Raw genomic sequence first — 13,339 nt, 5'->3', positions numbered from 1 at the left:
AATATAAGAGAAAAGATTTGAATTTGCGTCTTTATAGTGTCTCAAAACATCGCGAACTGCCTAACGTTACATGGACAGTATTTTCGGGGATAGGCGAACCCCAAAACTCTTATGTGATGTAGAAAAACTGTTTCGATGTGAATGTTTTTGATACACGTCAAATGGCTAAAATGTTTTGAATTGTACTTCCGAATGGTGTCTCTGATCTCTCCTGTGATGCCCGAAAATGCGACCTATTTTCGCCTACGCTGCTATAGTAATCCATGCTGTCAAGTAGTAACCTAATAATACCTTGGTAAAACTGTAGTTGAAGTAGAAATACTCTGGGCTTTTAGTGCCGTTGTATACATCAATACCAAAACAACATACATTGCATCATTTTACCATTGTAACATTACTTTTGAATATCTTCCTCCACTGTGATATGGATTATTTAGATTCAGTCATGTAAATCAGCATGGTTTAATTTTTGTGGGATGAATCAACATATCATAAAAATGCACTGTTGTATTATAAATAACACTGGTTCTGTTTTGTTTTCAGCTTTGTAAGAATCCTCAATGAAACGAAAATATCTGCCTCACAAAGTATTCTCCCCTCAGCGGCTACCTTCCCCTATCAAACTTTTCTCAAACCGTAAGACACTGACTTACGCCCAGGCCCAGACGATGGTCGAACTAGAAGTTAATGGCCGGATGCACCGGTTCAGCATCTTTGACAAGCTCTACATCATCACGGATGAAGATCCCATTGCACAGGAATTTGTGGAGTGTACCAGCAATAAGGAGAATGCTGAAAAACACCAGCAGGTCCTGGTACGTTCTGCACACCTCAGAAACAACCAGCATAAAAAGAGCACTGCTGTTACCCCACAAAATGCTTTAGTGCAAGGCAGAACTCTTCCCGAGCCCAAATTCCGCACAGTGGATTACAATCTCCCCGCAATCCCACGCAGACCTTGTACATACTACAAATTTGAGGAGAAAACTTCAGAAGAGCTGAATCAGGAGGTGGAATATGATATGGACGAAGAGGACTATGCCTGGCTTGAGCTGGTCAATAAGAAAAGAAAGAATGAAGGTCTTAACCCGGTTTGCCCTAATGCCTTTGAGTTCCTTCTTGACCGTTTTGAAAAAGAATCATTTTTAGAGAGTCAGGAGCAACAGAATCTACAGTTCTTAATTGATGAAGATGCTGTTTGCTGCATATGCATGGATGGAGATTGCATGGACAGCAATGCCATCCTGTTCTGCGATATGTGCAATCTAGCTGTTCACCAGGATTGTTATGGTGTTCCATATATTCCAGAGGGACAGTGGCTTTGCCGACATTGTCTGCAGTCCCCAACACAACCTGCTAACTGCATCCTCTGCCCTAACAAGGGAGGAGCGGTCAAAAAGACAGAAGATGACCAATGGGGTCATGTTGTTTGTGCATTATGGGTTCCTGAGGTTGGGTTTTCCAACATGGTCTTCATTGAGCCTATTGATGGTGTTTCAAATATTCCGCCAGCTCGATGGAAGCTTACCTGCTACCTCTGTAAAGAAAAAGGTGTTGGGGCTTGTATCCAGTGCCACAAAGCGAACTGCTACACTGCGTTTCATGTCAGCTGTGCACAGAAGGCTGGTCTCTTTATGAAGATGGAGCCTATTAAAGAGTTGACTGACTCAGATGTACCCACTTTCTCTGTGAAAAAGACAGCCTACTGTGGGGCCCACACCCCAAATGGCTCCATTAAAAGACCGCTTACAATTTATAATGAAACTAAGACAAATGACAGACTTTGTCAGTCAGTGGACATAAAGAGCAGTAGGACAAGATTAAAAAAACAGAAGAGACTTAAAAACAACAAGGTGGAATTTGTAGGCCCAGTTCCAAATGTATCTGTACCCAGTTTTTCACCTGAAAGGTTTGTACGAATCTTTGATTTGACAAAAGCTGGTGAGATATTGGACTCTTTTAAGCCATTTCAGTGCAAATAATCAATACGTTTCATTTAATTGTATACTGTCTTATTCTCCTACAGGTTAAACACAATCCTCAATCAAGTTTCTTTACAGAAGAAGAAGGCATTTGGTGAACTTGTATTGAGGTATTGGATGCTTAAAAGACTTTCAAGGAATGGAGTGCCACTCAACAGACGGCTCCAAGCTAGCCTACATTTCCAGAAAAAAACACAGCCGGTAAGTAGTCAAACCAAAATTTATTCAGACACCTTCAATCTTTCTCACATTATCGCAGTTTATTCGCTATAGTTTAGAAAATGGTAATAAAATATGACAAGAACTCAGAGTTAAACTGTGTCAAAACAAATCTTGATAATGTCAAATTGTAATCCATTACATAGAAAGGTATGTAATGGATTACAATCACCCAAAAATTATTCAGCTTTTAAATTTAATTACACAATTAGATACTATCAATTAAGGTCAACCAATTACCAAGCAGAGCTTAATTTTGTTCAGTCTGTGGTGTAAAAAGGGGGCACTAGCAATTAAAGAAACAACACTTCAGCGAAACTTGGTCAGGTCAACGGTAGAGTTGTTCTGATACTAGTATCGGAAATATCACTGATACCACAACAAATTCTGCCATTGGCATCGGCGAGTACATGAACCCATATACCGATCCGATACCATTTTCAAGACCTAGTTATGACCGCTAGCTTTGCCTAACCGCTGCACGGTTCTTCTTCGCTGCTCAGAATGCATTGCAAACACAGGAAGTTGTGCTGTTTGCCACAAGCAACCCCTGTTTAGAGCAGCGCAGAAGAAATGAAAACACGTTAGCAGCACTGATCTATATATGACTGGTTCACTCATCGCGATCTAAACTGCCAACAGACAGTGAAGCCGCTTCTATATTATAGATCAGTGGTTAGCAGTATGTCTGCTGTTTAGCAGTATTTCAGACTGGACCAACCAGACAGTAAAACGGCGACTAGGGATGCCAGAAGTACTGGCACTCCACTACCAAGTCAGTGCTGAAAATGTAAAAATGTGATGATATACGCGTCTCTGTAGTACCGGTAGTAAGTTACAGACTCCTGAGTATATTCGGTACACGCAGCTGCATTCAGTCACTTCCGTGTTAGTCTAAGCGCAGGGCTCCAGACTGTAGCCGAATATATACTAGTGTCTGTGAATATTAAACTGCAAAATACTATTTAAATATTACTCCTGCAAATTCTATATCTCTGTGGGTGACGGGCGCAGATGCGCGGGAGCTCGCTGTTTTGTAGTTTCAGCCGTGTGTCACTATATGACATGACCGCATAAACGGTCACTTCATGAGAATTTACCGTTTCATTTTTTAGAAAACTATCATATCATAAACACAGACACTCAAAGATCTTCATGGCAACCCATCAAAATAAATGTTTGGTTTAACGTGAGTAAATTGACAATATATTAAGCTACTGTTGTAGCCTACAGTAGATTTAGCCATGTCTCTATGTAGTAATAATAATAAGACTCTATTAATAATAATAATTATGCCTAGACGGTTGCTTGTTTTTTACTTGTTTTGTTGTAAAGAGATTATCTGATTAATATATAATTTTTTATATTCCTAGACTTATTTGATGCAGTTTTTTATACAGTTATATTGTAAAACTAAAATACCTTTTTTTTAGTTTGCAGTGTTAGATTTTTGGCTGCATTTGAAGTTCTTTTTTTCGCTTAAGAAAATAAATAATATTACTGTCAAATTCATGTCAGATAATAAAAATACTGTAATAAATACAGTAGTTCACCATGTATTTTTTCATGTTTTATTAAGGGATAAGTCTGAAGCACACATAAAATAATTCTAGCAATTTACACAGGGCTAGTAGTATATACAGCTGTATATACAGATTCACACCCAGGTATCGGATCAGTACTCGGTATCGGCCGATACCCTGAGCCCAGGTATCGGAATTGTTATCGGAACATCTCTAAAATGGTCTGAATAATGTTTGGTTCCACATTTTTATCAGTTTTACTGGTAGTCCACTCTGTAAAGAGTTTTTTTTTTGGGTATAATGAGTTCACGTTATTTTGCTATCCTCACTTACATAAATGAACTATAGTGCCCTGTTCCCCCCTTCATCTAAACAAATTTGGAAAAACATCACTTGGGCTCTCATTCTGATGACACCCATGCACTACAGAGGATCCACTGGTAAGCAAGTGACATACTGCTCAATTTCCAACCAAACCAAGTCATCTATATCTCGGATGGTCTTAGGGGAGTATCCGAGGGGAATATTTCAGCAAATATTCATTTTTTTTAGGTTAAATATTTTTTCAAGCAGCACTTACACCTGACGATGCATGCTTTTACATTTTAATAACATAGTTTGCTTGAATTTGAAAACATTGTAATGACAGAAACAGACAGAAGAGGAAACTGAAGCATTGAAGGAGCAGCTGAAGAAGTGGCAACGGTTGAGACATGACCTTGAGCGAGCAAGACTCCTGCTAGAGTTGATAAGGAAGAGAGAGAAACTCAAGAAAGAAGAGGTATGAGAACAATATGCTGCTTTAAATTAAGAGAGGTTTTTGTAACAGTAACATTTGCTAATGTTAATTGTTTGCATATTTGTGGTTGTGTTGCAGATTATGCTTCAGCAGACATTAATGGAGGTCCAACTCACTCCTCTCACAGTCCTTCTGAGGACTGTGCTGGATCAGTTACAGGAGAAAGACCAAGCACACATTTTTGCAGAGCCTGTTAGCATTAAAGAGGTTGGTCTGCATTTTCCTGAACTTTGATTTTTAAAAAATGGCATAAGGTCTTTTAGTATGCACAGTGTCTTAAAGCTTAAAGATTGTAATTTAAACATCCAGTGTCAGAACAAGAACATAGATCAACACTTTGGAAAAGGAAAAGGTTTGCTTATAGATTTTTTTTTAAGCAAAAACAGGGTGTACAATATACACTAAAATTAAAAAGTTTAATCAGTGAGATTTTTTTTAAAAGAACTGTTTTATTTTTCTTTTGAACTCAACTCTAATTCATCAAAGAATCCTGAAAGAAAGTATCACAAAAAAACAGCACGACTGTTTCCAACACTTATACATTTACATTTATTCATTTAGCTGATGCTTTTATCCCAAGCGACTCACAATGGCTGTATATGTCAGAGATCGCACGCCTCTAGAGCAACTAGAGGTTAAGTGTCTTGCTCAGGGACACATTGGTCAAGTCAAGTCACCTTTATTTATATAGTGCTTTAAACAAAATACATTGTGTCAAAGCAACTGAACAACATTCATTAGGAAAACAGTGTGTCAATAATGCAAAATGATAGTTAAAGGCAGTTCATCATTGAATTCAGTGATGTCATCTCTGTTCAGTTAAATAGTGTCTGTGCATTTATTTGCAATCAAGTCATCGATATCGCTGTAGATGAAGTGACCCCAACTAAGCAAGCAAGAGGCGACAGCGGCAAGGAACCGAATCGGTGACAGAATGGAGAAAAAAACCTTGGGAGAAACCAGGCTCAGTTGGGGGGCCAGTTCTCCTCTGACCAGACGAAACCAGTAGTTCAATTCCAGGCTGCACCAAAGTCAGATTGTGCAGAAGAATCATCTGTTTCCTGTGGTCTTGTTCTGGTGCTCCTCTGAGACAAGGTCTTTACAGGGGATCTGTATCTGGGGCTCTAGTTGTCCTGGTCTCCGCTGTCTTTCAGGGCAGTAGAGGTCCTTTCTAGGTGCTGATCCACCATCTGGTCTGGATACGTACTGGATCCGAGTGACTGCAGTGACCCTCTGATCTGGATACAGACAGGATCTGGTGGCTACGGTGACCTCAGAATAAGAGAGAAACAGACAAATATTAGCGTAGATGCCATTCTTCTAATGATGTAGCAAGTACATAGGGTGTTATGGGAAGTGTTCCCGGTTCCGGTTTACCTAATTAATGCAGCCTAAAAATCATTTAACGGATTTGGATATTAAAAGCATATTAGTATGTTATGTGTAAGGTTAAAGAGATGGGTCTTTAATCTAGATTTAAACTGCAAGAGTGTGTCTGCCTCCTGAACAATGTTAGGTAGGTTATTCCAGAGTTTAGGCGCCAAATAGGAAAAGTATCTGCCGCCCGCAGTTGATTTTGATATTCTAGGTATTATCAAATTGCCTGAGTTTTGAGAACGTAGCGGACGTAGAGGATTATAATGTAAAAGGAGCTCATTCAAATACTGAGGTGCTAAACCAATCAGGGCTTTATAAGTAATAAGCAATATTTTAAAATCTATAAGATGTTTGATAGGGAGCCAGTGCAGTGTTGACAGGACCGGGCTAATATGGTCATACTTCCTGGTTCTAGTAAGAACTCTTGCTGCTGCATTTTGGACTAGCTGTAGTTTGTTTACTAAGCGTGCTGAACAACCACCCAATAAAACATTACAATAATCTAACCTTGAGGTCATAAATGCATGGATTAAAATTTCTGCATTTGACATTGAGAGCATAGGCCGTAATTTAGATATATTTTTGAGATGGAAAAATGCAGTTTTACAAATGCTAGAAACATGGCTTTCTAAGGAAAGATTGCGATCAAATAGCACACCTAGGTTCCTAAGTGATGACGAAGAATTGACAGAGCAACCATCAAGTCTTAGACAGTGTTCTAGGTTATTACAAGCAGATTTTTTAGGTCCTATAATTAACACTTCTGTTTTTTCAGAATTTAGCAGTAAGAAATTACTCGTCATCCAGTTTTTTATATCGACTATGCATTCCATTAGTTTTTCAAATTGGTGTGTTTCACCGGGCCGCGAAGAAATATAGAGCTGAGTATCATCAGCATAACAGTGAAAGCTAACACCATATTTCCTGATGATATCTCTCAAGGGTAACATATAAAGCGTGAAGAGTAGCGGCCCTAGTACTGAGCCTTGAGGTACTCCATACTGCACTTGTGATCGATATGATACATCTTCATTCACTGCTACGAACTGATGGCGGTCATATAAGTATGATTTAAACCATGCGAATGCACTTCCATTAATGCCAACAAAGTGTTCAAGTCTATGCAAAAGAATGTTGTGGTCAATTGTGTCAAACACAGCACTAAGATCCAATAAAACTAATAGAGAGATACACCCACGATCAGATGATAAGAGCATATGTAACTCTAAGGAGAGCAGTCTCAGTACTATGATACGGTCTAAATCCTGACTGGAAATCCTCACATATACCATTTTTCTCTAAGAAGGAATATAATTGTGAGGATACCACCTTTTCTAGTATCTTGGACAGAAAAGGGAGATTCGAGATTGCTCTATAATTAACTAGTTCTTTGGGGTCAAGTTGTGGTTTTTTGATGAGAGGCTTAATAACAGCCAGTTTGAAGGTTTTGGGGACATATCCCAATGACAATGAGGAATTTATAATAGTCAGAAGAGGATCTATGACTTCTGGAAGCAACTCTTTTAGGAGCTTAGATGGTATAGGGTCTAACATACATGTTGTTGGTTTAGATGATTTAACAAGTTTATACAATTCTTCCTCTCCTATAGTAAAGAATGAGTGGAACTGTTCCTCAGGGGGTCTATAGTGCACTGTCTGATGCGATACTGTAGCTGAATGGTTGCAATTTTATCTCTAATAGTATCGATTTTAGAAGTAAAGTAGTTCATAAAGTCATTACTGCTGTGGTGTTGGGAAATGTCAACACTTGTTGAGGCTTTATTGTTCGTTAATTTAGCCACTGTATTGAATAAATACCTGGGGTTATGTTTGTTTTCTTCTAAAAGAGAAGCAAAGTAATCGGATCTAGCAGTTTTCAATGCTTTTCTGTAGGATAGGTTACTTTCCCGCCAAGCAATACGAAATACCTCTAGTTTTGTTTTCCTCCAGCTGTGCTCCATTTTTCGGGCTGGTCTCTTTAGGGTGCGAGTATGCTCACTATACCACGGTGTCAAACTGTTTTCCTTAACCTTCCTTAAGCGTAAAGGAGCAACTGTATTTAAAGTGCTAGAAAAGAGAAAGTTCATAGTTTTTGTTACATCATCAAGTTGTTCTGAGGTTTTGGATATGCTAAGGAATTTGGATACATCAGGAAGATAACTTAAAAAGCAGTCTTTTGTGGTAGAAGTGATGGTTCTACCATACTTGTAACAAGAAGTAGAATTTACAATTTTGGCTATATGAAGTTTGCTCAAAACTAAATAATGATCTGAGATATCACTTGGCTGCATAATTTCAACACTATCAACATCAATTCCATGTGACAGTATTAAATCTAGAGTAAAAACACGTGAAACGTGTTGTCTAACCCCAATAGAGTTCAGAATGTCTATCCCAGAATGTCTATGCCTGATCCCAATGCATCTTTTTCATTATCAACATGGATATTAAAATCACCAACTATGAAAACTTTATCTGCAGCCAGAACTAACTCGGATGTAAAATCACCAAACTCTTTAATAAAGTCTGTATGGTGCCCTGGTGGCCTGTATACAGTAGCCAGTACAAACATAACAGGGGATTCATCATTAACATTTGTTTCTCTGGATAATGTTATATGAAGCACCATTACTTCAAACGAGTTATACTTGAAGCCTGCCCTCTGAGAAATCTTGAAAACGTTGTTATAAATTGAAGCAACACCTCCCCCTTTGCCTTTTAGATGCGGCTCATGTTTATAACAGTAATCTTGGGGGGTGGACTCATTTAAAATAATGTAATCATCAGGTTTTAGCCAGGTTTCTGTCAAACAGAGCACATCTATATTATGATCAGTGATCATATTATTTACAAAAACTGTTTTCGTAGAAAGGGATCTGATATTCAATAAGCCAAGCTTTATCATTTGTTTATCCATATTGCATCTGTTTTTTATATGTTGAACCTCAATTAAATTGTTAATCTTAACTTGGTTTGGACGTTTTTTGTATTTTCTAGTTCGGGGAACAGACACAGTCTCTATAGTGTGATATTTAGGTGAAAGAGTCTCTATGTGCCGAGAATTGACTGACTGGCTAAACCGACCGTCTGCTAGCTGCCTCACATCACAGAGGTCAGCTAGCAGACAGTCGGTTTAGCCAGTCTGTCTGCTTCCTGACCTGGGCCCCAGTTAGTCAAGTATAAACACTAAGACTATTTGCCATATTTCTAGAGAGAAGAGTGGCGCCACCCCAAGAGGGATGAAGACCATCTCTTTTCAACAGGTCAGGTCTGCCCCAAAAGCTCGTCCAATTGTCTATGAAACCTATGTTATTCTGTGGGCACCACTTAGACATCCAGCCATTGAGTGATGACAATCTGCTATGCATCTCGTCACCACGGTAAGCAGGGAGGGGACCAGAGCATATTACAGTGTCTGACATCGTGCTTGCAAGTTCACACACCTTTTTAATGTTATTTTTAGTGAGCTCCGACTGGCAAAGTCGAACATCATTTGCGCCGGCATGAATAACAATCTTACTGTATTTACGTTTAGCATTAGCCACTTTTAAATTTGCCAAGATGTCAGGTGGCTGGTGTCTCTATATTCACGTTCTGTACAATAGAATCACCAATAACTAGAGCACTTTCATCAGGTTTCTCAGTGGGTGCATCACTGAGTGGGGAGAACCTGTTTAATGTTTTGATCGGAACAGAAGAGCGGTGTTTTGACCCATGACTACGCTGCCTCACTGTCACCCAGTTGCCCTGCTGGAGGGGCTCTGTTGCCGGAACCGGACAATGTACAGGAATCCCTGAGCTAGACGCATCCAAAGCCGTATCTAGAGCCCTAACATTCTTACTGTCCTCAATTAAAGTTTGGATGCGTGTCTCTAATTCTGAAATCTTCTCTGTCAGCCTAACTATTTCCCTGCATTTATCACATGTGAATCCCTCATCTGCGTCAGAGATAGATAAACTGTACATGTGGCAAGAGGTGCAAATAACAATAGCAGGAGAAGCCATTACTCACCGTGCTTGATGAAATATTCTTACTGCGGTTGTTTGATGAATTTGTGAAAAACTGGAGCGAGAGATAGGAGAGGACAAAAGAAAACAGCGATAGGTTCGAATGAAAACGCTAATGACAAGCTAACGAGTGCTAACGCTTTGCAGGTGTACTGCACTCACGGATATAAAATAAAAGTGAACGATCAAAATTAATCTGATAAGATTGATCGATAATGTCAGAAATATGGTGTGAATTAAGTTATATTTTATCACTTTAAAAAACAGAGAGTGATAGTAAGATAGAGATTCTAGAGAAATAAAATAAATAAATAAATGAAAAACAGCTACACGGAGCTACGATTAGCAACAGAAGGCCAACAGGAAGTAGAGAAAACACTGTCTCACAGTGGATTCGAACCCGGGTCTCTCACACCAAAGGCATGTGTCTTATCCACTGCGGCAACACCACCCACCACTTATAATAAATCAAGCATATTTGAATGATTTCTGGAATTTGAAAGCACATAAAACATCTTACTGTGTTTGTCACAATTATGTCATTATTGATATAGGACTTCAAAGGTTTTTCAAAATACAACAAGTTTTTAATTATTATTATTATTATTTATTTATTTTTGTTTTTTTTATTTTTTTTGTAGAGGCTTCAGAGTCTCTGTCACTGATCAGAATTTCCTCCTTTTTTGTGTGTTCCTCACAGGTGCCTGACTATATGGACCACATCTTGCACCCTATGGATTTTTCCACCATGAGGAAACACATTGATGCACAAGGCTACAAGAATCTGGATGAATTTGAAGCTGACTTCAATCTCATTATTGAAAACTGCATGAAGTACAATGGCAAGGATACATTCTTCTACAGGGCAGCTGTTAGATTAAGAGACCAGGGTGGAGCTGTGCTAAGGAAAACTCACCGAGATGTTCAGAGAATTGGCTTCGATTTTGAAACTGGCATGCACCTGCTTGAACCACCTAAGATCGAGCAATCTGCACCTTTCTCCTGGGAAGATGGTAAATACACAAAATCTGTAGTCTCAATGGTCTTTTGATTGGTATGATTTGTAAAAGGTAATTCCTTGTGGACATAAAGCAAACTAATTTCAATGCACCCTCTGTGCTAGTATGAGATCTTTGGAAATGTGTACATGTTCAACAAAATGAAAATCACATGCATACCCATTGTTTTCCTTTCATGTGTTCTTCAAAATATAGCTAAACAAATGTAATTATTCAAGCATGTCTTTTTGTCTAACCAGTGACATTTCTTGTCAAATGTCACCATGCGACTTACTTTTTAGTTTAGTGCTTCCTTGAAACTAAAGCCCCTTTCACACTGAGATTCCAGATAATACACAGGTAATGTTTCCCGGCAATTGTTCTTGGATTGTTAGATTTTGGTTCATTCACACTGTCAGCAATTTCCCGGAATCTGTGCTTGTGTTCACACACAACCCGTAAAGAGCCTTGTCCAAATACTCACACTTGCAGTCTTATCACTTGACTACTTGAATACTTCTATAACATATTTCCTGTATTTGGCCCAAGTATTATTAATCAAATTTAACTTACATTGGAAAGGTTTTTGTGACCTCTCGCTATCTTAGCAAAAAGTCTTGCGATTTATTTCCAAAACATGATGCATGATGGGATACACTTAGTCTCGCATAGCCAGACCTTCAAACTAATGGCTGAAGGGCTGGAATTCATTGGCTAAGACCCACCCCTGAAGCCATTTGACCGACATGTCAAACAACCAATCACATTTTGTTTCGTTCGTCATCGTGGAAATGTCGCCACTATAACAGACCGGTGGTAAAATTCTCGGACATATTTGAAAGATTCCGTGCTGCGGACTTTAAATATTCCATATACTTTTGAGAACCCAGTGTTTATTTTACCCTGATAAGCGCTCGTCATCACAGTTGTAAAAACTGCGGCTTTCTTCTCTCGTGAGAGGGTTTGGCGCCACGGCATATTTGTTTCCAGGCAGAACGTTAAAAAATGAGACACACAGGTCTCCCGGAAATCCTGTAGAATTCAACCAATCCGATGACGACTTCGACACTCCTAAAGTGTTTTCTTTTGTGTCTCATATGCATCAGACATTTAGCCAGTGGTCCGTGGGCGTGACGTTTGAGGCTGAGACTAGGATACGCTAAGCCAGGTATTCAGGATATTGTGGATTTAGCATGCGTTCAGGGCACTGCGCTTTGGACAGTCTTGCGCACTTACTTCCTGTTGCGCTCACACGCTCTCAAGTGGCCAAGACCACAAGTGTGGGAATTTGCCATAGACTGTATAAAAAGCTATTTGGACAAGGCAAATGTCCCATAATGACACGTGACATCAGGATGTGACGTGTAATGTATGAGTCGAAAACGCTAGGCACGTTAACTTTCACTTAAGAATCAATAAATCTGAAGAGTTATGTCAGATCATAATGATCACATTCTTTTGCGTTTCCCATCACTACATTTGAACAAATCAATCAAGAATTGTTGCCTTTTTACTCTTTCAGTGGACCGCTTATTGGTTCCAGCCCATCGAGAGCACATGTCATTGGAAGAGCAGCTGAGGGAGCTACTGGAAAAGTTGGATCTGATCACAGCAATGAAATCCAGCCCATCACGGAGCAGACGACTGAAGCTGCTTAAAAAAATCATTAGTGATGTGAGGATGGAGCTGAGTTTGAAGAAGTATTTTCCTGCTGTTGAACTGGAGAATGATGCAGAAAAAGAATCCTGCCATATCCTTCAGAAAGGTTTGTTTGAAAAATGTTGTTGCAATATCTGTCAAATCCTTGTGGGTATCACTTTGATATAACAAGCGACTCAAGTACACGTCCCATCTCATGGTCATACTGATCCTATCCCTCTCCTGTCGCTTCCTGCCTTTGTAAAGCTATCCTGACCAATAAGCGCTTAAATGCCCAAAAGACACTTTATAAACAAGCAAACTTCTTGATTAAAATCACAGTTTGTGTCTTTGGTATTGGCTAAGGTAAGCATCACTGTTATTAAGGGCAACCTCCTTATATTCAACTATTCGTTCGACTAGAAGAGGCTTGGTCGACCAAAATTGTATGAATTTTATGAAAAAATCCACATTGGCAAAGTCACGCAGTTTAATGGCTGGTCTATGGTAATACAGTGCATCTGGCAGGCCATCCAAACGCTCGCCTATCATTCGTCCACCACAAATATGGCTTATCTGAAAAATTTAAGTAGCAGCAGCATTACATGGCCACTCAGTCTGATGTTAACCTAGAGAAATGTGAACTGTTTAAGTTTCTGTGCAGCGAGTGGAAGCTGAACAGTAGCGCTTGCCGCAGGACAGATGAAGGCACCGGTGCACTCACTTGATCTTAAAATACTCTGTAATTTTTGGTCCTACAGTTAAGAGTAATACATCTTTCGAATCTGTAAAGAC

General features: G+C 39.3%; 1 protein-coding gene across 2 annotated transcripts in view; it reads left to right on the top strand.

Moving 5' to 3' along the window:
* Positions 1 to 13,339, top strand: part of brd1a (bromodomain containing 1a) — a 39,486-nt gene that overhangs the window by 375 nt on the left and 25,772 nt on the right. For both annotated transcript variants that reach the window (XM_059511517.1, XM_059511518.1), the window contains exons 2-7: positions 544 to 1,909; positions 2,027 to 2,183; positions 4,374 to 4,505; positions 4,602 to 4,730; positions 10,609 to 10,921; positions 12,429 to 12,671. In XM_059511517.1, coding sequence (XP_059367500.1) covers positions 561 to 1,909; positions 2,027 to 2,183; positions 4,374 to 4,505; positions 4,602 to 4,730; positions 10,609 to 10,921; positions 12,429 to 12,671 — 2,323 coding nt within the window. In that variant the 5' untranslated portion in view covers positions 544 to 560. The remainder of the gene's footprint in view (positions 1 to 543; positions 1,910 to 2,026; positions 2,184 to 4,373; positions 4,506 to 4,601; positions 4,731 to 10,608; positions 10,922 to 12,428; positions 12,672 to 13,339) is intronic.

The sequence above is a fragment of the Carassius carassius genome, chromosome 26 (genome assembly GCF_963082965.1).
Source record: "Carassius carassius chromosome 26, fCarCar2.1, whole genome shotgun sequence".
Classification (NCBI taxonomy): domain Eukaryota; kingdom Metazoa; phylum Chordata; class Actinopteri; order Cypriniformes; family Cyprinidae; genus Carassius; species Carassius carassius.
Note: the sequence above shows the minus strand (reverse complement) of the source record. Positions and strands in the feature narration are given on the sequence as shown.